Source organism: Vigna unguiculata, chromosome 6, assembly GCF_004118075.2.
Source record: "Vigna unguiculata cultivar IT97K-499-35 chromosome 6, ASM411807v1, whole genome shotgun sequence".
NCBI lineage: Eukaryota > Viridiplantae > Streptophyta > Magnoliopsida > Fabales > Fabaceae > Vigna > Vigna unguiculata.
In genome coordinates this window covers 8,756,782-8,777,657 of record NC_040284.1, presented here as the reverse complement: position 1 = coordinate 8,777,657, position 20,876 = coordinate 8,756,782, and the positions used below count along the sequence as shown (strand labels likewise).

The 20,876-nt window shown below is 31.4% G+C and overlaps 1 protein-coding gene and 1 non-coding gene across 2 annotated transcripts; one reads left to right on the top strand and one right to left on the bottom strand.

The window, feature by feature from the left end:
• The first annotated feature begins 3,616 nt into the window (after positions 1-3,616).
• On the top strand, positions 3,617-3,778 carry LOC114189342. The gene has a single exon (XR_003605645.1). It is a non-coding gene; the product is annotated as a U1 spliceosomal RNA (small nuclear RNA).
• Positions 3,779-4,278: 500 nt separating this feature from the next.
• LOC114186553 (protein catecholamines up-like) lies at positions 4,279-18,737 on the bottom strand. Its single transcript, XM_028074487.1, has 3 exons — positions 18,562-18,737; positions 16,095-16,412; positions 4,279-4,684 (listed from the first exon to the last, which is right to left on the bottom strand). Exons 1-3 carry the CDS (start codon positions 18,574-18,576, stop codon positions 4,646-4,648), a joined length of 372 nt encoding a protein of 123 aa, XP_027930288.1. The 5' UTR covers positions 18,577-18,737; the 3' UTR covers positions 4,279-4,645.
• Between the last annotated feature and the right edge of the window lie 2,139 nt (positions 18,738-20,876).

Below are 20,876 nucleotides of genomic sequence, written 5' to 3'. Positions count from 1 at the left end.
GTGATATGTTAACCTCCATCTCCATTTACAATGTACCTGTGTCATCTAAATAACAAAAAAACAAAAAAAACAGAAACCAACCATAGCAACTAACATCAACATCATGTAATACACCCCGTTCACCTTCACATGATAACCCAGAACCCAAAACCAATTTCTTCTTCTTCGTTCTTCCTCCTGCAATCCAAAAAAAAATCAGGCACACTTCACCGCCACTCTTTATTTTCTGATCAATATAGAACAACCCCAAACTCCCTCGTCTTCCCCAATCAGCCGTATCCCCAACCAGCCATATCCAATCGGAACAGAGAAATCAGAAGCAGAAAATAAAGGGAAGAGAAACCCTCACCGGCGGCCTCGCCGCCGGCGATTCGAAGCTCTGAACGAGAGCGCGGTCGCGTGACGGTGGTGCGGTGGCGCGGTGAAGCAGGCGGAGGCGATCTGGGTCGCTCGTCCCCAATGGCGACGGCCCCAGTACGAAACGGAGGTGATGGCAGCGGCACCGGCAGTTCCCTCGACGATGACGGCGAGGTGGTGCGACGCGAAAACGACCATCACGGGCTGGCAGCGAAATGCGCGAGGCCTGGATCAGGAAGAAGGAGCGACCCCTATCCTGCACGCGGGAAGGAGAAACGAGGAAAAGAAGCGTCGACGGCGTGACCTCTCGCCGGTGGCGGGACGCGTGGTGGCGGCACGGACGTCGTGAGTGTCGCCAACGAGCAAGACGCGCGGCGGCGCGGTGGCAGGGCGAGCAGACGCGCGTCCCAGCGGCTGGAGTCGCGTTGATGGTGTCGAGAAGAAGAAGGAGCGTGAGGGAGAGCTCCAGCATTCATTAGGGTTCTCGTTCCTTTTCTTTCAAAAATTGGATCAGCCCCACTTTTGCTCCGTGCACCTCCTACCTTAATATCTGCACCCCCTCTTTGTGTTGCTTTACCGTTTGTACCCTTTCAGCATCTTTACTCTATTTCAGTTTTTACTCTCCACACCTCCATCCGTATTCTTCGCACCCCCTCCATTACCATATGCACTCCCTTTTTTATCTCATACACCTCCACGTTCTTTTTTTATTATTCTTCGTGCACCCCCCTTTTTTGCGACCTTGCATTCCCGCCTATTTTTTTGCTTATAACAATGTCTTGATGTATTTTGATAATATTTGTTATTCTTTAAATAAATTAAAGGAACTTTGTACTCATGCAAAGTAACATTTGTAGAGAAAAATGGTCACGTTAACACACATAGAGAGTATACAAGTTTGGAAAGTCTCACATTATTTAGTGTATATTAATTAAAGAAAAGCAAGAGATTTCCACACCTGACAAATCTTTCTTACTGGTCATAATAACTATTTTTTTTATTTAAAAAATGTCATCGGTCAACTTATTATGACAGATAACTTATACCTATCATAATAAGTCGTCATAGATTCTCCTTTTTCCAGTAAGGAGATATAAAAAAGAAGTGTGTGTTTACATACTTACCTCCATGGGGTTTATAGGTTGCTCATGAAGGCCCATAGTTTAAGGTAGTGACTTCCACGCAACTCCTTCATTGTAGTTCAACATTTTTACAAAAGCTAATGCAAGTGACATTGCTATGCACTTTAATTAACATTTATAGTGTCTATATATTATTTATTTCAAGAGAATTTTGGCCACAATGAATAGAAGAAAAGAAAATATGATGCGTGAATTTTAAATAACTGTTCTATATTCTAATATATTAGAGTGAAATGAAATCATGCATTGGAATAATGGTATAATCAATTTACTAAGTGAATTTTAAATAGGTGTTCTATATTCTAATATATTAGAGTGAAATGAAAGCTTACATTGGTATAATCAATTTACTAAGTGATTATCTTTTAATAAAAGAAATTCTGGTTCATTTCTTAATGATTCTATATATATAGATCTTTTTATCTCTCACTTACAATTTATTGTATGTAAGAAATTTTCAATATTTAAAATTTAGGTTTAGGTTCAACAAATTTTCAACAAAGTTAGTATTACTGGAATAGTTGAATGAATTTATTTAGCAGTATATAAAAGAGCAAAGAGAACATCTATTTGTTTAAATTTGGAATACATTCATTATTTTTAAATATCTATCTAATAATATCACTTTTTTTCACATTATATTAATTTTTAAATATCTTTGTATATAACTTTAAGTAGTAATTATTGAAGTGACTATATTTCTTATTATAAACACGACAAAGGGCACATGATTTTTCTACTTACACTGTTGTAGTTTGTTGTAGTTTGTGGTGAGGATGTCATTTACTGGGTGTGTATAAGGGAGGTGTTTAGTCTATGTTAACAAGAGTTGTGAAGGGTCTTTCTTACTATATGTTGCTTGGTACAATTTTATTTTATTTTTATTCGATTGGATAGAGCACAAAAGACTTTATACATGACACCTATGAGTTTTAAACAAAATGTTTAGTCATGGATTGAAATTTGTAAGTTATGAAAATTTTAAAGTTTTATATTTATGTGTATTCTATGGACTGGTTGACCAGATTCGGAGTGGTCAACTAGTCAAGCCAACAAGAGCCGATTACAAAATTTATTTTGAAAAAGGTTTTTAGAGAAGTTGTCGACTTGTTGGTTAGAGGACACCTTTAATAGATTGAAGACCGCACAACGCTCTTCAAATGATCGAGGATTGAGCGACGTCATCGTGCGACAACACCTTCAGGGTGGTATGTTAACCTTCTTTGTACTGTTCCTCCGAATAAGCGTGCGCTCGTGCGCTGTATAGTCCCTCCCTATTGTTGTTAGTTGAACTGTTCACAAGATTTCATACACTGGTCCTTTATACAAATTATGTGTCGAGACGGTTGACCAACCGAACGACACACCTGAAAACCAGTTAGTCACTTGATTAGCATAAACAAATCAATAACTAAAGTAGGATTGGGCTGTGATTACGTCAACCCTAATCATAGACCTATGGAAAATTCTATAAATACAGGTTAAAAATATGGTCGTTGAAACTTTTGTTTCACATTAACTACAACATTTATTGCTTTGACCAATCAATCGTGCGCTGACTTTAGCATCAAAACACATCTAACATGTATTCCCGAACGATTGACGAACATGAGCACCGAACAGAGAATAAGACATGAAACTTAATCTTAAAAATTGTTTAAGTAGACATTTAACCCCTACATCCAAAATAATGTGTTTTCATTATCTAGCTTTGAGCTTTGACATGGTTCTAATTCTTCAAAATTGGTCTAGTTTTTACATAATGACTGCATTTCAATTGTTTTACTTCCAAATTCAGTCATTTTTCTTTCAAATATTTAAGTTTTTGAGGTTGTAATCCCATGAGTTAAGATTGCACTTTGCTGCTAATGCGTCCTAAACGAACCATCATTATATGAAATACCAAGTGCAAGACATTATTCTTAATTTTCTCTATATCTTATTATTACAAGTTGGCATTTTCAAATAATTTATCACTTTCCGCAGAAAACAGGGTAATGTATTTGGTGGCAGGGATGATTATGTTTTCGAAGATATTTCAAGTACCACATCGGTAAAAGAATAGTGAGAACTGTGGCACTTGTACTACAAAAGAAAAGTGTGTAAGGTTACATCACATACTTACCTGGACGAGATCAATGGGTGATCAAGAAGACCCATGATCTAGAACAGTGACTTCCATTGCACTTTTGGGATGGGTGCTATTCTAAGGTCTGCTCAAGTGGCAGAACCTACGTCGTAATTTGTGGTAGAGGGACCAGCGTTCGCGCGGCCCCTATTTTACAGTCTTAAGTTTAGTCTCCTTTCAGTTATTCTTCGAATCATGTGGTATTGTTTCCTCATGTTACACGTACAGAATGTAAGAATATTGTAAGAAGACTTTTACTCTTCATTCTATCATAGTGTATGTTCAAAGACAAAACTCTCTTCTCTGTTTTTTCTCTGATTTTTCAACCATTACCACTTAGAGTTGATCTTAATCAGTCAATGTTCATGAATTAATTCTTACTGTACGTGTGACACAAATTTGACAATATTAACTAATTTCCATTAACTTTTTTCTTAACATCGACTCTTAGAAATGCTAAGTGGTCATTCTTTTAGTTATATCTTAAAAATTGTTTATTCAAAAAATACTGACTTAAAGTTTTAATAAATTATTTATATATCTATATCTTGTTTTAGTGACATGGTGAGCTTTTAGTAAATTATTTTGAAATAGACATACTAAAGAAAATTAAGGAGAAATGAGAATACACAATATATTTGAATAAGTGAGAAGGGTATTATTTTACATAATACAAAGACTCCCTTGATTAAATAAGTACATGATTGATTCAACCTTTTGTAGATACGATGATTGGAAATTCTCGAGCAAGATGTGTTTGACAAAGGTATTTCCGACAATGATGTCTGAATTCTGGGTGCATAGGTCTCCGTAAGAGTGCTTCGTAGTGACTAATGTCACACATTCATTTGGGTTTCATGGAAACAATAGAAACAAAAGCTTCAGTAGAAACAGAAGGCACTTCATATTATGGAAGCTTTTGATGAGGTTTCTATGTCTCTGAAAGTTTATATATATGCCATCCCTGTATGCTTAATCTTAATATCATGATCTCATGTGTGTGATTTGAAAATTGATGTCAAGATGTAAAGCAATTCATGAGAGCCTTCTTTCTCCTCTGCAACATCATAAATTACATTTGAGTTAGTACAGTTTTGTATTCATCTTGTAGTAGTGTCTTCCATCTTTCATCTTCTTCTACACACCTATCTCCCTTAATCACTTTCACCCCTTTTCAATGTCAAATTAATGAAACATCACTTTATTAAAAAAAAGTCATCAATTTTGTATCTAAGTTGCTCATAAATTATAAAAGGGTAAATTTGTATATTGATTTTCAACTCTTTAAAATTGACATTCCCAATAAATTAACTTATTGTTATATTATTATATTATGAAATTAAATATAAATAATTTTTATTTATTTTATAGGTAGTTTAATAATCAAACAATAGTTAAATTTGTAAAAACATTATCAAATTAAAAACACAGTGTTAACTTTAAAGAAACTAAAATTAATAAAATAATTATTTTAATTTAAAAAATATATTTAAAATGTGTATTCGAAAAACAAATGTTAAGACAAAAAAGAAATTCTCTTTATTTATTTATTTATTTTTAATATTTATTTAAGTTAATATGTTTTATTTTACTATTTATATTTAGGTTAACATTAATTTAGTGGACATGAATATTATTCATGGTTATAAATTTATGTACCTATTAGTTAGAATAAGAACTCTAGATAGTTTTAATCCAAACATTTATGTTTAAACATGGAAAAATATTATAATTCATTTGAGTCTAATTCCCGCCCATGTTCAAGATTTCTCTCTTTCACTTTTTATATGAATTTCCTTCGCTCAAACTTCTTTAATCTAGGTTTATTTCTCTGCACAACTTATTATCTCTTCTTTCATCTATTTTTTACTCATGTCTACCCAAAGCGACCCAGCCCAAGGTTAAATGAAATTTCTTACAATCTAAAAATATGCTGTTAGCAACCTTAGACGTTTTCTTTATGTCATATAATAGTAGGTATGGTCACATAATTCTTTAAATATGTTTTTTTGACTTGATTATGTGCAGAGATTATAATAAAACACCTTTCACCTGAATATTGAACTTGCACCATAATAACACACATAATTCTTTAAATATTGAATTTCCACCGTAATAAAACAATTCATGTCAAAATAAAACATCACTTCATAAAAGGATAACTTTATTTATGAAATTTCAAAAATAAAATTCTCATTAGAGTACAATAGGATAATGTGACAAATAGTAAAATCTTAATTTTGTTTAGTTAACTGCACTCGGTGGAGAAAGATAGTGGGAGAGGAAGTTGGAGGAAGGTGGAGGGAGATGGAGAAAAAAAATTGAAAAGAAAAGAAACTAGAGGAGTTTAAATGTAAACGATGAATCAGCTCTCTTGACATGTGACATTTTTAAATGTTTTTAATAATTTAAAGAAAGAGACCAAATAGATTCTATTAACAAATAAATACCGGACCCATTAAATACAAAAGAAAAAAATATAGGACATAAAAAGATATAAGAGTGAAATTATTGAATAGGCCATTTTTTTAAAAAATATTTTACATGGAGACTAACTTAAATTAATATTTAGATTGAACAATTAACATTAACCAACCTGAAAATACTTTAAAACTTGGTGGCAAATTAGCACTGACTTAGTCAACACTATTTGGAATTGGTATATCAGTTTTCTCGTTGAATGTGTGCATACAATACTATTAACTAATTAGCTTAGCAAAACCCTTACCCTTGATTACATGTTTTAGATGGAGAGGACATAAATATAGTGGTTTAACCATTGTGACAAAAACACCAAATTCTGTCGTATGGTTAAATATAGCAAATCCACTAAATCAAAGCTTTCTCTAAGGAATGATCACAACTTCCTCTTTTCTCTATCAAATATTAATAATCATGTATCATTAAATTATGCTCATGTCTATATACTTAAAAAAATTATTATCTCTAATAATGATTTCATCAAAGTTCTTACTCCTGTTGTTAATCATGATTATAGTCGCAAGCTGATCTGTGTGCTTGAGTTCAAAGTAGTTTCCATGGTTTTGATATTAAAAGAGTCACAAACTAGATTGGAATTTGCTTCTTTCCACATTGAAAGTTGGTTTTAGTGATATTTTTTATTATTGGATTGATGTCATTTTTAGTAGAATTTTCAATCTCTATTAATGGTAACATGGAAGCTTACATGGCTTTTAAGAAAGGTGTGAGCCAAAGGGATCCTATCTCACCCATGGTTGTTGGCTTTATAACATAGGTTCATTGATGATACAAAGGCTAACTAGTGACGCGCGAAGCTGACGTCAATGATTGTCAGTGATGTATAGATAGAGGACGTTGGTGACAGTGACAATGACAATGGTGACAAAGTTAGAGAAGGAGGTGGAGGAAAAGAAGGAGAAGATAAAGGAAGAGGAAGAGGAAAGAGGAAGACAAGTAGGAGGAGGATGAGAGCTCAAAGGATGAAATGACCTAGAGTGACGGTGGTGGCGAGTGCAAAAAGATGATGAAATAAGTAAAAAGAAGAGGAAGAGGAATAAGGAGATCAAATCACGCATTTTAGTGATGAATGTTAACGATCGATTTTTATTGACGGGTATTTACCGACGAATTTGTGGTCGTCGGTATTTACAGACAAATGTTTGTGTCGTTGGTAAACTTTATCGACGACCACTTTATCAATGATTTCTGTCCGTCGATAAATCATGTTTACCGATGGATTTTTGCTATTGCTAATAGATTATGATCGTCGGTAATATATTATTCTCTTGTAGGACCATGATATGTTTAAAGGTATAAAAAACATTGTATTTTCCATCTAGACTACATTTTTGTCTTTTGCAAGACAAATACCCAATTATTACTTTCGATATGATCATGATTTTAGTCAAATTGATAGTTCTAGCTAAATGGTGTTTTTATGCAAGTTTTATATCTTTAAGCTATCTATATGCCTTAAAACATCCTGTTTTTTTGTCATGGATCATTGCCTTTAACATATCTAGGTGTATCTATTTTAAAAAGAGTTATGTACACCATTTTTGTGGCTTAGTACATTAGATTCATATTAAATTTTCTCTTTGAAAGGAAATCTTTTGTCGATTATTAAACATATTAAGCAAGTTCATTTTGTGATATCAAGTTTAATTTGTTTCTTGGAAGAAGGTATGTTTGCTAACTATTGAGGGAGGGTTAGGTTTCGTTTCCATTTATGATCTTAATAGAGCCTGTAATATTAAACGTGCATAACATATGCTAATATCTTAATCAGATTGTGCTCCCATGATGTAACCATGTTTCTTCAATGTTAATCTTCATTTCAAAAGTCACAAGCCTTCTTATTTATAGCCATCTTTAGCTAAGCTTATCGGTGAACTCCGTAATAATATTGGTGGGGTAGAGGCAATTCTTAAATCAAATTTTAGAATACTTGGTTCCTAGACTCTCCTGTAGAAAAATCAATTAAACAATATTCACAATCAACCTAAAGCCACTATGAAGGATTTCACATGAAGGATCTCTGCAAATCCTCACGTGTATCACTCATAAACTACCAATTTTAAATGTGAAGCTATTTGTTTGAGATCCAACATTGACTAGAGATATTGTTAAATTATAGTATATAAGTGTCTACAAACATCACCTTAAAAATTAGTTTTGTGAGGTTGAGTTAGACTTACACTACACTTTCAAATATTATATCAAAATATATCCAAATGATTGTTGAACCTATTTGAACCCCCTCTATTATAATTAAATATGATTAATCTTCGACATGAGGGGTTGTGTTGAATACCCATATTAACTTGAAATATGATAAAAGTATAATATATATAAGAGGGTGAAAACCTAAACTTACAAGCTAGTTTGTGAGGCTAAGTTAGACTTAAAGTCCATTTTCTAATATGGCATTACAACATGTCCAACCTCTCCTTTAATGCTCAAGATGTCTAGTCCTTAATATGGATGTGTTAAAGATACCACATATTGGTTAAAGAAAAGTATAGTATATAAATGGGTGTAAACCTTACATTACAAACCAATTATTGTGAGGTTGAGTTAAGTTTAAAATTTTTAGAGAGAGAAGTCACATATATAATGGTTTAACTATGATGATAAAAACTCCAAATTCTTTCACATGGTTATCAATAGTCCATTAGTTAAATTTATTTTATAAGGATATTTTCTACTTACAACTTTCTCCTTTCTCTATTTAATATAATAAATCATGTTATTAAATTCTTCTATGATCCATATACTTAAAACAATATTATCTTTGATAATTATCTCATTAATATAGTCATTACTCATATGAATAACTATGTTTATGATCACTTATGTGCTTGATTTCAAAGAAATCTTCGTAGTTATGTTTGACTTTAGTAGTAATAATGCCTTAGGTCCATCAAACAACTTCGCAAGGTGTAAACCAATTTTGTCAATAAAGATGATTTCTTCCTATTCTAAATGCCATCTCTATTTCACTGGTACCTAAGGTTTAGAGTGTTGAGTGAATTCAAGATTTCAGACTAATTGTTGTTGCAAACTTTGGTTTTAAAATAATCACTAAAGTTTTGGCTGGTCTCTTATCTTGTATTACTATGAAGAATTGTCCTTCCTTAAAAATGTGGCTTTATAAAAGTATGGATATAGTGGATGACACCAATATCACATCAAAAGTTATTGACATGTTTGATTGACACATTGGTGGAGAAAAAGTAACCATAAAGTTTTATATGAAATTGTTCTCTAAGATGTTGGATTATAATTTTCATCTTTCCAAATTGAAAACCATTGCTTCAAATGATATTTTCTATTCGTGGATTAATGTCATTTAGCTAGACTCTCATTCTTTATTAATGATAACCTAGAAGTTATATGGATTTTAAAAGAAGGTGTTAGGCAGGGGGGTCCTCTTTCACCCATGCATATTTGTTTTCTAAAAGAGGTTTTTAACAAATACATGTCCTACTTGAAAGAACACACATATTCTTCCCATGGATCTAATGTTACAAAAGAACTATATGTTTTGTATGCAAATGACAAATTTGTTTTTTGTAGGACAAATACCAAATTACTACTTCACATATGGTCATGATTTCTGTCAGATCGTTAGTCTTGCTAAATGGAGTTTATATAGAAGTTTATATATTTGAATTTATCCATATGCCTTAAAACATCCTTAATTTTGGTCATGAATAATTTCCTTTAACATGTCTTATGGTACCTTTTTTTAAAGGAGTTATGTGCAAAAACATTTTGTGGCTTAATGAATTGTATTCATGTTAAATGTCCTTGTAAAAGAGGGAGCTCTTGTTTATTATGGACACGTTCAACTAGTTATTTGCTTGGTATCAAGTATAATTCTTTATATCTTACATATTCAACTAGTTTCTATAATAAATGATTTAGAGCGTTCTTTAAAATTGGGTTAGTAATATTAATCATAGTAAGAATGTAATTGTTTCCTAGAAGAAAAGGTGGGTTCGGTTTGATTTCTAATTTTGATCTTAAAAAATTCTATAATATTAAACATTCTTAAGATATACTAAATTCGTACTCGTCATGGACTCTCATGATATGAGCATGTTCTTTTGTAATATCCTCATTTGAAAAGACATAGACTTTCATCTTTGTGATGATAATTATTTAAGTTTACCAATGAACTCTATGATAGTATTTGTTGGGTATTGGAAGACAATTCTCAAAAAAACTATTTATAATGATACTTGGTGCTTGATTTATCCCATAGAGACGAACAACCACAACAATGTAGACCCACCCAATCCAATGATGCTCATGAAAGAATCTGCAATGGACCTAGAGTCATTCCGAAAACACGGGGAATTTTGGATCGGTGAAACCAACAAAAAAAATAAAGATAATTGATTTACATAACTGTGAAAGGGGAGCAAAACCAACAAAGGATGGAAGACAGGTTAGTTATACAAACCTTGAGTAATTTAATATCTGACAATGTGATTTAAAATCTTAATAGATTATAGTGGTTAGAAAATAGGAGATTAGAGGCAAGTAGGCTTTAGGAAACCGAAAATGAATTAGGATTAACGTTCACTAGAGAAGAGGACAATGTATTGAGAAAACTAAAGGAATTGAAATCAAGGGATTATGATTTGCATTATTAGAGGGATGAGGAAGAGGGGTTGCAAAATCATAAATGAACATCCTAAGCCTAAATATAAGAGGAATGAGTGGGAGGGTAAAGTGGAGGAATCTAAACGAATTGATAAATAAGGGTTATGAATGATTTTCTTACAAGGAATTAAATTAGAAAAGATTAGAAAAAAAAAGTTGTTAAGCAGTTTTGAGGGATAAGGTTATAGAGTGGATTGATAATGGAGATGAGAATGGGACAAGGGGATTCTAGCAATGTGGGGATAAAGAGTGCTTTAAGTGTGAAGGTACATTAGAGTCCATGGTTTCTTAGCGGTGTTTGGTATATGGAGAAAGGAAAATGGAGCAAGTGTAGTGATGAACATCTATTCATCATGTCAATTGAATTAAAAAAAAGTGCAATATGGAAAGAAATATTATACATGAGACAACTATATAGTTGTAAATTATGGTGTATGTAGGGATATTCTAATGCGGTAAGGAAACTAGAGGAAAGAAGAGGTATAAGGGTAAAAGGACCTAGTAGTAATGAGATAGTTGAATTCAATAAATTTATAGATAAAATTGGTGAATGATGTAGTAGTTGGGTGTAAATTTACAAGCTATAAACCAAATGGAACCTATAAAGGTCGCTTGGATAGAATCTTAGTATCAAGTCAATGGCTAGAGTAGTGGCTTCATATTAAGCAATATATATTTTGGGTAGGGTGATACCAGACCACTATATACTATTACTTAACTTGGAATAGATTGATTGGGGTCCAAAACCCTTTAGAACACTAGATGTTTGGCACAATGTTACTAGGTTTAGAAACTTTCTAAAAGTAAGTGGAAGAGTTATACAATGTGTGGGCCTGGTTTGTTTGCTCTAAAAGATAAACTAAAAATACTAAAATTGGACCTATAAGTATGGAATAAAGAAGTTTTTGGGTAAACTTAAACAAGCAATACATATAAAGAAAATAAGTGAGCTAGAATAGATGGATGACGAGAGTAATTTATAGGTTGAGAAAGAGACGAAGAGAATTGAAATGGTTTGGTCAATTAAAATTAGTAAGGCTTAAACAAGAAGTGGTTTGGAAACAAAAGTCAGAGTTTAGGGTATAGACAAAGGTGACACCAATTCTAAATATTTCCACTCAGGTGAATTATAGAATGAACAAAAGTTTGATTGAAGGACAATTCAAGTATCTTGGCATAAGTGTTAGGGAAATGCAAGAAAAAAATGTGGAACCAAAAGTGGAAAAAATGAAGAAAAATTTAACTTGGTGGAAAGGAAGACTCTTATCCTTCGCTGGGATAGTATGCATACCTAAAGTTGTCCTCCCATCTATTCTACTATATTATATATCTTTGTGTAAAACGTAAGCTTTCATTAGTGAATAAATCATGAAAGTAAAGAGAAAAATCCTATGGGGTTGGAGAGCAGATGAGAGTAAAATAACATGTGTGTAAAATGGACAACCTTATGTAAACCAAAGGGTGAGGGAGGACTTGGGATTAAAGATATGACGTTGTTCAATGTAGCACTTGGATTAGTGGAAATGGAGATTAGGTATAAAATGGCATTGATTATGAAAGGATATTTTGGAGTCCAAATACGAATCATGAAGAAGCTTGATAGAAGAAAAAGTAAGCAAAGGGAGTTTCGGTGGTGGAGTGATTTGCATAAGGTATACATATAAGGTGAAGATATAACATAGTTTGAGGAGAGTGTGACCTAAAACGTGGGTGTTAGAACTATGATAATGTTTTGGGATGATGTATGGCTTAGGGATAAATCCCTTAGGGATTCATACAATAGATTATATGGAAATTCAAACAAATAAGAACTAAAAATAAGTGAATGTGAGAAGTGGGAAGATGATAGATGGGATGGGACATATGTTGGAAGAGAGAATTATTTGAGTGGAAAAAACCTTACGGAAGAAATTGAAAGGATAAAGTTTGATAAGGTATGAGTTAATATAGGGTGTGGGTTTATGGGGAAGATAAGGTGTATACAATGAATATGACACACACAAATTTGTAGCAGTTTGTAATGGAGAACATTCACAATTCTTTTATAGTTTATGAAGAGTAAAAACCATCCCATCAACACAATATTTTGTATGGCGTGCTATGTCAAATGATGTGCCTACAAAAGCAAGTCTTAGGTGCAAAAGAGGATTACTAAACAATGATGCTTGTGACTTGTCTAGAGACTAAAAGGAAACTTTAAGCCACTTGTTCTTCATCTGTATTAGAACTCAACCATAAACAAAATATAATATGGAAGAGGGGTGTGGATAGTTGTCATGTGAAGTTTTTGGAACCAAAGAGGAACAATATAATCTTTAGGGAGGCTAAACCTCTTGCAAGGGAAATATTTAGCATGGCTCATTTAAAAGTGTGGGCATGAATGAAGCATACAAATATAAAGGTAAACTTTTCATTTTCATGTTGGTGTATGTTCCCTATACAGTGTATTAGATCAATAAGATCAGAATTTTACAGTACCAGAATGTAAAATGAAAGACTTACAATGAATATAATAAGAAGAGAGAAATTGGGTATTATGTTGGAGACTGGTACATAGAGGGTGCAAGAAGAGAATGAAACTTTAGATGACGAAACAGAAAGGAACGATATATGTAGAGAACTTGGTTAATGAAAAATGGGTAGAAGAATGTTGAATCAAGAAACACAATGCTTTATGAAATTTTTGAATTAACACCTAGATGTTATAGTCTAAAGTTTTTGTTCTCTATATAGATATAAACTTAGGGGGAGACTTGAATCATTAATACAATTGTCTAAGATTTGTTATATACAATGATGAGCTAGAAGCTTAAGAAAAGGGAAGCAAGGTTGAATTCAACAATGGTTGTAGAAACACAACCAAGAACATTGAGTCTAATAGAAAGGCATGCCAACTTTGTTCATGTGACCACCACATTCTAAGCATAATAACCTGTAATTTCTTCTGATATTTTTTAATGACTATGTGCATACAAAAGTGCTTTTACAATGGTATATTTATGCAATTTTTATGTAAGATGAAAAGAAGAAACTTAGCTTGTTTTTTATTATCCTTTTAAGGTTGAATTTTGTGATGCAAATTTATTGGATTTCATGAGTGCACAACGTACGCAACCCATGATGACTATAGTGAGCTCTATTGTGATCCAAATCATTTGGATGGTTTGGAAAATGAAGAATTCTCTACATTTTGATAACAAATTTGCCCTCATGGTCAAGGGTTTTCCTACATTAAATTTGAATTTTCTATCAGAGGGAGACTATCTAAAGGTAATGATATGAATGATTTTCTTTTCTTTAAATTCTTTTACATTCTTATTTCTTCCTTTTGCACCGAGGATAATCGAAGCCAATTGGTTTCCTCCTTTAACAAATTGTACTAAAGGGAATACAAATGGTGCTTCTTGTAGTAACTTTAATATTGTCTCTTATGATGATCTCTTTCGTAATAGTCAAGGTAATTTCTCCATTACTTTTCAACCTACATCAATATTTATTATGCTCTAACTATTGAGATTGTGGTCATTACTCTTGTGATGGACAATGTTGATCATCTTAACTAATGTGGGTTATATGACTTGAAGTTAACTCAACTTGTTCTTTTTGCTTTTCGTGCTAGAAATATTATGCCTTGACATCTAATTAGATGGAGAAAGTGTTTATATTTATGCTCGTCCATGATCTTTCATTATGTGTATGCAACTCTTGTGTTGATAAGATAATAATATATAGGATTGATAACTTACTCTTCCGTTGATAGGATAACCAATGATAGGATTGAGAACTTCTTATATTAGAATTTCCAATTTTATAGGTTATGATTTTGTTAGCTGAAAGAAACCCTTCTTATTCTTCATAATTTTGTTATTACTCTTTTCCTTTCTTAAGTATTGATCTAGTTTTTTCATGATTTTTTTTTTCTTTCAATAGATATTTAAAGGGTTAGGTATGTTTTAGTTCCTAAACTCATATGTGAAATTGAAATTCATTCTTGTCTTAAACTCTGATACATTTTGGTCCTTGAACTTTAAAAATGAATTAATATAGTCCTTTTAAAACAATAAAGTTTTTTTTACGTGTTAAATGGTGTTTCAAGTTGACATTTGAGTTGAAATGTGTCAAATAGTATAAACAACTCAAATATCAGTCGAAACATCATTCAACACTTAAAAAAAGTTATCATGGTCAAGTTAAAAGGATTATGTTCATTCATTTGTAAAGTTTGAGGACAAAAATATATCGAAGATTAAGATAAAAATGAATCCTACTTTCTTGTATAAGTTTAGAGACTAAAACATACTTACCCAATATTTAAATATGGCTTTTGACATTAACTTTTCCATTAGAAAAATTCTTAATTACTATATATATATATATATATATATATATATATATATATGTAAAGATGATTAAGTTGGTCAAGTTAACTTGACAAAAATGTGGTGGATTGGACTATATTTTTGAATTCACTAATTTGTCTTTCCAACTTAATACGATAGATAAAATATGTTGACTTCTTATTTTATTTTTTATTTTTTTAGAAAAGAACATTTTATTAATCTTAAGCTTATATTCACGTCATGTAATATTTTAAAACTTTTAATTGTTTCTACAAAATTAAAAAGGTATATTTGTTATTGATATTAGTTTATTTTATAAATTCAACTATTTTAATATTAATACAAAACTTTATATTTAAAATTTAATTTGGTTCATTATATTTATATATTCTACATTTTGTACCTAAATTTTAAAATTTAAGTTGATTTTTCAAAGCAAAAATTTTAATATTTTTTTCTTTATATTTTTCTCATTTTTGTAGCTTTTTAATCCAACCCTAAGGTAACAATGATTTCTAGCCTGTATTGGGTACAAGTTAATAGGTCTTTGACATCTTTTTAGTGAGCTAATCATACTATACTTTGCTTTGTTACCTTTGAACATTCTGCCTTAACTTATACACATATTTCTTCATTTTGTTTTCTTTACCTTTTATTTCTATATTTATGGTTTGTAATTCATTGTAGTGTCCATAAACTTATCATAGTGAGATCAAGAGAATTGTAATTATAACATAGAGAAAAGGAAAAATTATTTTCCATTTGTTACTTTGAAAACATTACACCTATTATTGATCATGTGCATTGATTAAGGGGACATGGATCAAAACTAGGTGTAATATTTGAAAAAAAAAACATAGATAACACAATAATTGAAAGTCAAAGTCTTAAGAACAAAAATTCAAAGAGTAATAATAAACATAAATGATAAACTAACTTTAATAGCAAAGTAATCAAGGATTAAGGACTCACTGTAGAAGGAGAATCTTCCTTATCATGCCCATGACTAGGTCCAGCTCCATGTCCATGTCCATGTCCATGTACATGACCATGAGCATGATCATGACCATGACCATGCCCACGCCCATGGCCATTTCCATGACGATGGTTTCCATTTAGGTTATCCCTTTCATTTCCAGGGCTTAAACGTTTGACTTCAGCTAAATTAGTTTTCTGAGTCTTTTTGTTTTCCCTTGCTTGACCGAACACAATTGAATAATCAGTGGGCACTCCTGGTGCCTTATGTTCCCACCCTCCAAATTGAGGCACAGACATCTTTGTAGGTTTTTTCTGCATAAAATAATGAAAAATAGGATCATCTTAGTAACTTTCTTTCTCAGTTTTTTAAAATGCATATAACAAAGTTCATTGATATGAATTTAGAGAGAGAATAAAGTTATTGAATCCCTTTGAATTGTATTGGTTAATACCCCCTCATCAATGCACATTAACCAATACAAGTTCAGGGTTTCAATCAAACTCTAACATATACAGAGTTATTTATCTACAAACATTTATAAGAAATGAATAATAGACTTCTATTGAATATTAAAATGTTGAATTATAAGTTAATGTGCATAAGCTTTTTTATTAGCTACCTACAATTTAAATTTATGTACAACCTGGGAACATAATTGAGGTTGTGTTTTCTTAGCAGTATATATTGTCTCTAGATCAACTCTCTAATAGGTTTACTCAGAACTGTTGCAATGTTGGTACCTATAAAACGTGTTGCCTAGGATATTTTTTGTAAAAGATTAAAACACTTCAAGTGCTCTTCATTTATTATCCAACTTTGTCTGATAAAAAAAATTATAAAAAAATATACTATTTGTTTTTTTTTATAAGCATAATTTATACAAACAAATTCATGCACACGAAAATTTAATAGGATTCAATCATCATGGCCTTGTATTGGTTAATGCCCCCTTAAATAATCAATGCCCATTAACCAACACAAGCTCAATAGACATAAACAGAAGGTAATGGAAAGAACATAATATATGGTCCTATAAGTTAATATTATTACTGGAAGTTTATGTAGTTTGGTTTAAGTGAACAAGAAAAAAAAAATTAAAATGGGATTCATTTCCCATTCTAAAAGGTTTATTGACCAAGTTTTAATGCGAAAGATTCCCATGTTTTGAGTTTTTTATTGTCTTTCATACTTGACAACATGATAAGATCATACTGAGAAGGAACCTTGCTGCATTGAGAGAAAGTTTGGTTAGACATTTAGTAAAATAAAATAAAAAATAAAAATTACAGATTACCACTATCAGTAATTAGTAATGATGTAGACATAAAACTAAAAGGAAAGTACAGTAGACCCCTGAAAATATTAATTTTTAAAGTAAAAATGACATTTACATATACGTAAATGATACAATGCATTATATCAACAATTGATGAAATAATATGACATTTTTTATATTTTTGCAACTGTCTTTATCATATTGAAAATATATATTCATAAAGCCCATATTAATATTTTAATAATTTTCTGAAATAAAAATATTGTACAAATAATGAAAAAGTTCAACCAAGGTCAAATATGTATTTTTCATAGTTAATTAATATATAGTACCACTTATGTTATATTCATGAACTATATGATACATTTCACTTTTCTTATCTGTCCAAAGATAGGGCACTGTTATAATAAAAATGCTATAAAGTATGAAGAGACCAAGATCTTGGTGCATTAAAATTGTAGAAAATTCTATGTGTCGATTTTCTTTTCTAAACAAAGCAAGCCTTTTCCTTTCCAATATATCGAGAATATTTTAAGATGTCAAAAGATAGAAGCATGATAATAACTAATTCTAAAACAATCGAAGATTAAATTATAAAAATATTTACACCTCTTCTTTTGCCATGGAAAAATACAACATCAAATTCTAAAGTTTGCCAAGGCCATGAGACTAATTGTATGCTTCCTAAGACTTGTATAGGTAAGTAGCTCTCTGCTTTTTCATTCCCTTTCATTTATCTTTCAAGTTTATATATATAATTTTTCCATCCTGATATTGTCATGAGTATGTATATTATTTCTATTTTACAATAAGTACATAAATGCAAATTATTTAAAGATTGAATGAAAAGTAAGAACACAATTATTAAAATAAAAATAAGTAATATTGGATTGATCTTCAAAAAGGACATAAAATAAGAAGAATTGTTCTAAAAATTGGACAATAAAAAGAGAGGGAAGGAAGGAGTAGAAGTTTTCCACTGAAAGAATATCGTGCATGCATTTTTATACACAAAAGTAATGTTGATCCTAAATCTTGTCTATTTATTTTTCCATTAACCACTTATTGTTGCAATAACCATTAATTTCAAATTTCTCATAAAAAATGGAGTCCACTTTCTATTTTTGAAAAAAGAAGTTCTAGGCTCCCACCCCCAATCCACCATAATTCATCGAGAAGCTTACCTCCCTTCCTTCCATGGGTGATTCAAGTTGTGAACTTGACTCTTGGAATTGGGATTTTTAACAAAATATGTTTGCTTATAACACCACCTTTTGAAGATGTCTATGCCCTAGTATGGAGGGTGGGAACTTGCATGTCAATGGGATGTAGAGTTAGGAGTTTCAGATCAATGTTAAAGATGTCCCTTCCACAAAGAGGGTTCAATGGAAATGAGGTATTTGAAGCTTCATGTGTCTTCGTTAACTCTAACAAGAGTAAAAGTAGGGCAAAAAATCATGGTTCACCATTCTTCGCACCTTTCCTTTTCTGTAAATAATTAATTGTTGAATGTTAAACCATTGCTCAAATTTAGGGTAGATATCCTCAATTTAGCTTGATAAAAGATAGTTTTTTTTTTTATCTTTTTAATTCACGGTTTATAGTTTTTTAGGAGACACTTTATGCAAAAGTCCTCCAAATGTAAACATACTTTACATCAGAATGGTACACATAATTTGTGTTTCACAACACAATCAAATTTATAAAGAGCTAAAAAATAATTACACTCAAAATCAGGCAGGCTATTTTTGACTGGTTATTTGATAAAATAAAGACAACGAGATATTTAAGAAATGGAAGAGAAATCAATTAGGCATACGATTTGTGATTTAATCTAAATATTCTCCACCATCCATCATTGTAGTTTAATAGAGTTCTCAACGATACAAATTCATTGACCTTTATAACAAGAATTCTATATGTTCCTACTGCGTTCAATAGCTTCATATCGTTTAGAAATCGAGGTTTAAGACGATTTAAATATCTTATCTCTCTTTTCATTTTTTAAGACGTTTTTTAAGGATTAAATCGTAATTTTTATTTTACATGATCTTCTGTATCTTTTTTAGATATTGTGTTTCTCCATCATCACAGCATGAGTGTTAATAGCTCTTTGAAATGGAGGCAATTAATTTTGCAAATCAACATTTTTACATTCAATACTTTGAATGGAAATTGTTGGTGCAAAGTGGCTCTAAAAGGCGAAGGGGTTTGAATAGAGCCTATACACATTTAGATATCTTTTCATATAAACATAATATAGCAGACATAAATAAAGCAAGGAGTAAGGAAGAGAAGAATGCACACTGGAATTTAAACTAGTTCACCTCCACCTAAGGCTACATATAGTCTCCTAAGTCACCTATTTAAGAAATTCACTAATCAACACCTTTAAATAGCATGAATATCCATCTCTCTAGGTTACAACATGTGTCAACCTCTCTAGGTATCATGAGTATCAATCTTTTCAAGTATCATGAGTTTATCTTCTCTAGGAGAAAGAGTACAAACCTTTATAAGTATGATGTTTTATTCTCCCCTAAGATCAAGAAATCACAATTACAATAAAGATAATAGCTCACACAGAACAGTTACAATAATGCTCATAGGGTTCATTTCACATAGTGAAGATATATAATGGTTTCACTTAATTCAATAACACTCTCTAACGAGATGGATATGACAATATATGATCATAAAGTATTTCTCTCTTTTCTCTTTTGTCTTCAAGAATGATTTTGACAATATTTAAACACTTGATTTTTTTCTCTATATAATCTCTTACATCTTCTTCATCTAGGTCTTTGTTTATATATATATATATATATATATATATATATATATATATATATATATATATATATATATATATATATATATATATATATATATATATATATATATATATATATATATATATATATATAAAGAATTGTCGATGTGAAAACACAAAGATAAAAGGTTGATATTTGAATAGGAAAAAGAGTGGATTCGTGGGGTCCTACATGAATTGGCTTATTCGAAAAAAGCCTTGTTCTTTGGAAGATCTGTCTTGTGTATGGTACTACATGGTTCCACCTTGCAAGAACTCTGAACCATTTTCTTGAAGCTCATCCTCTTCATCATAAATGATCTACTTATCCTGAAATGACCTAGCTCAAGAGGGAAATCCCAAATTATTGGACCTTTCAATTCAATCATGCAATCAAATAGAAAGCCCCAAGGACGCCATATTCTAGGAGCCCAGACAATGTGATTAAAAAAATCATCCTCTATCTGGCTGGTTGAGGACTCTTCCCCTTCTGAAAACTCTTATTCATATTTTTCATAGAGAAACCTCTTATCAACAATAGAATTAGATCCTTGGAGCATTGATGCAGAGTTAATTTTAGGATCATGCATTGCATCCATGTGTTTGTGATTTTTGAAAGAGAGGTAATAAGACCATCTTTGAGTGTGAAACTATTCTGGAAACCTTGGAATCCTCTCTCTTTTGTGA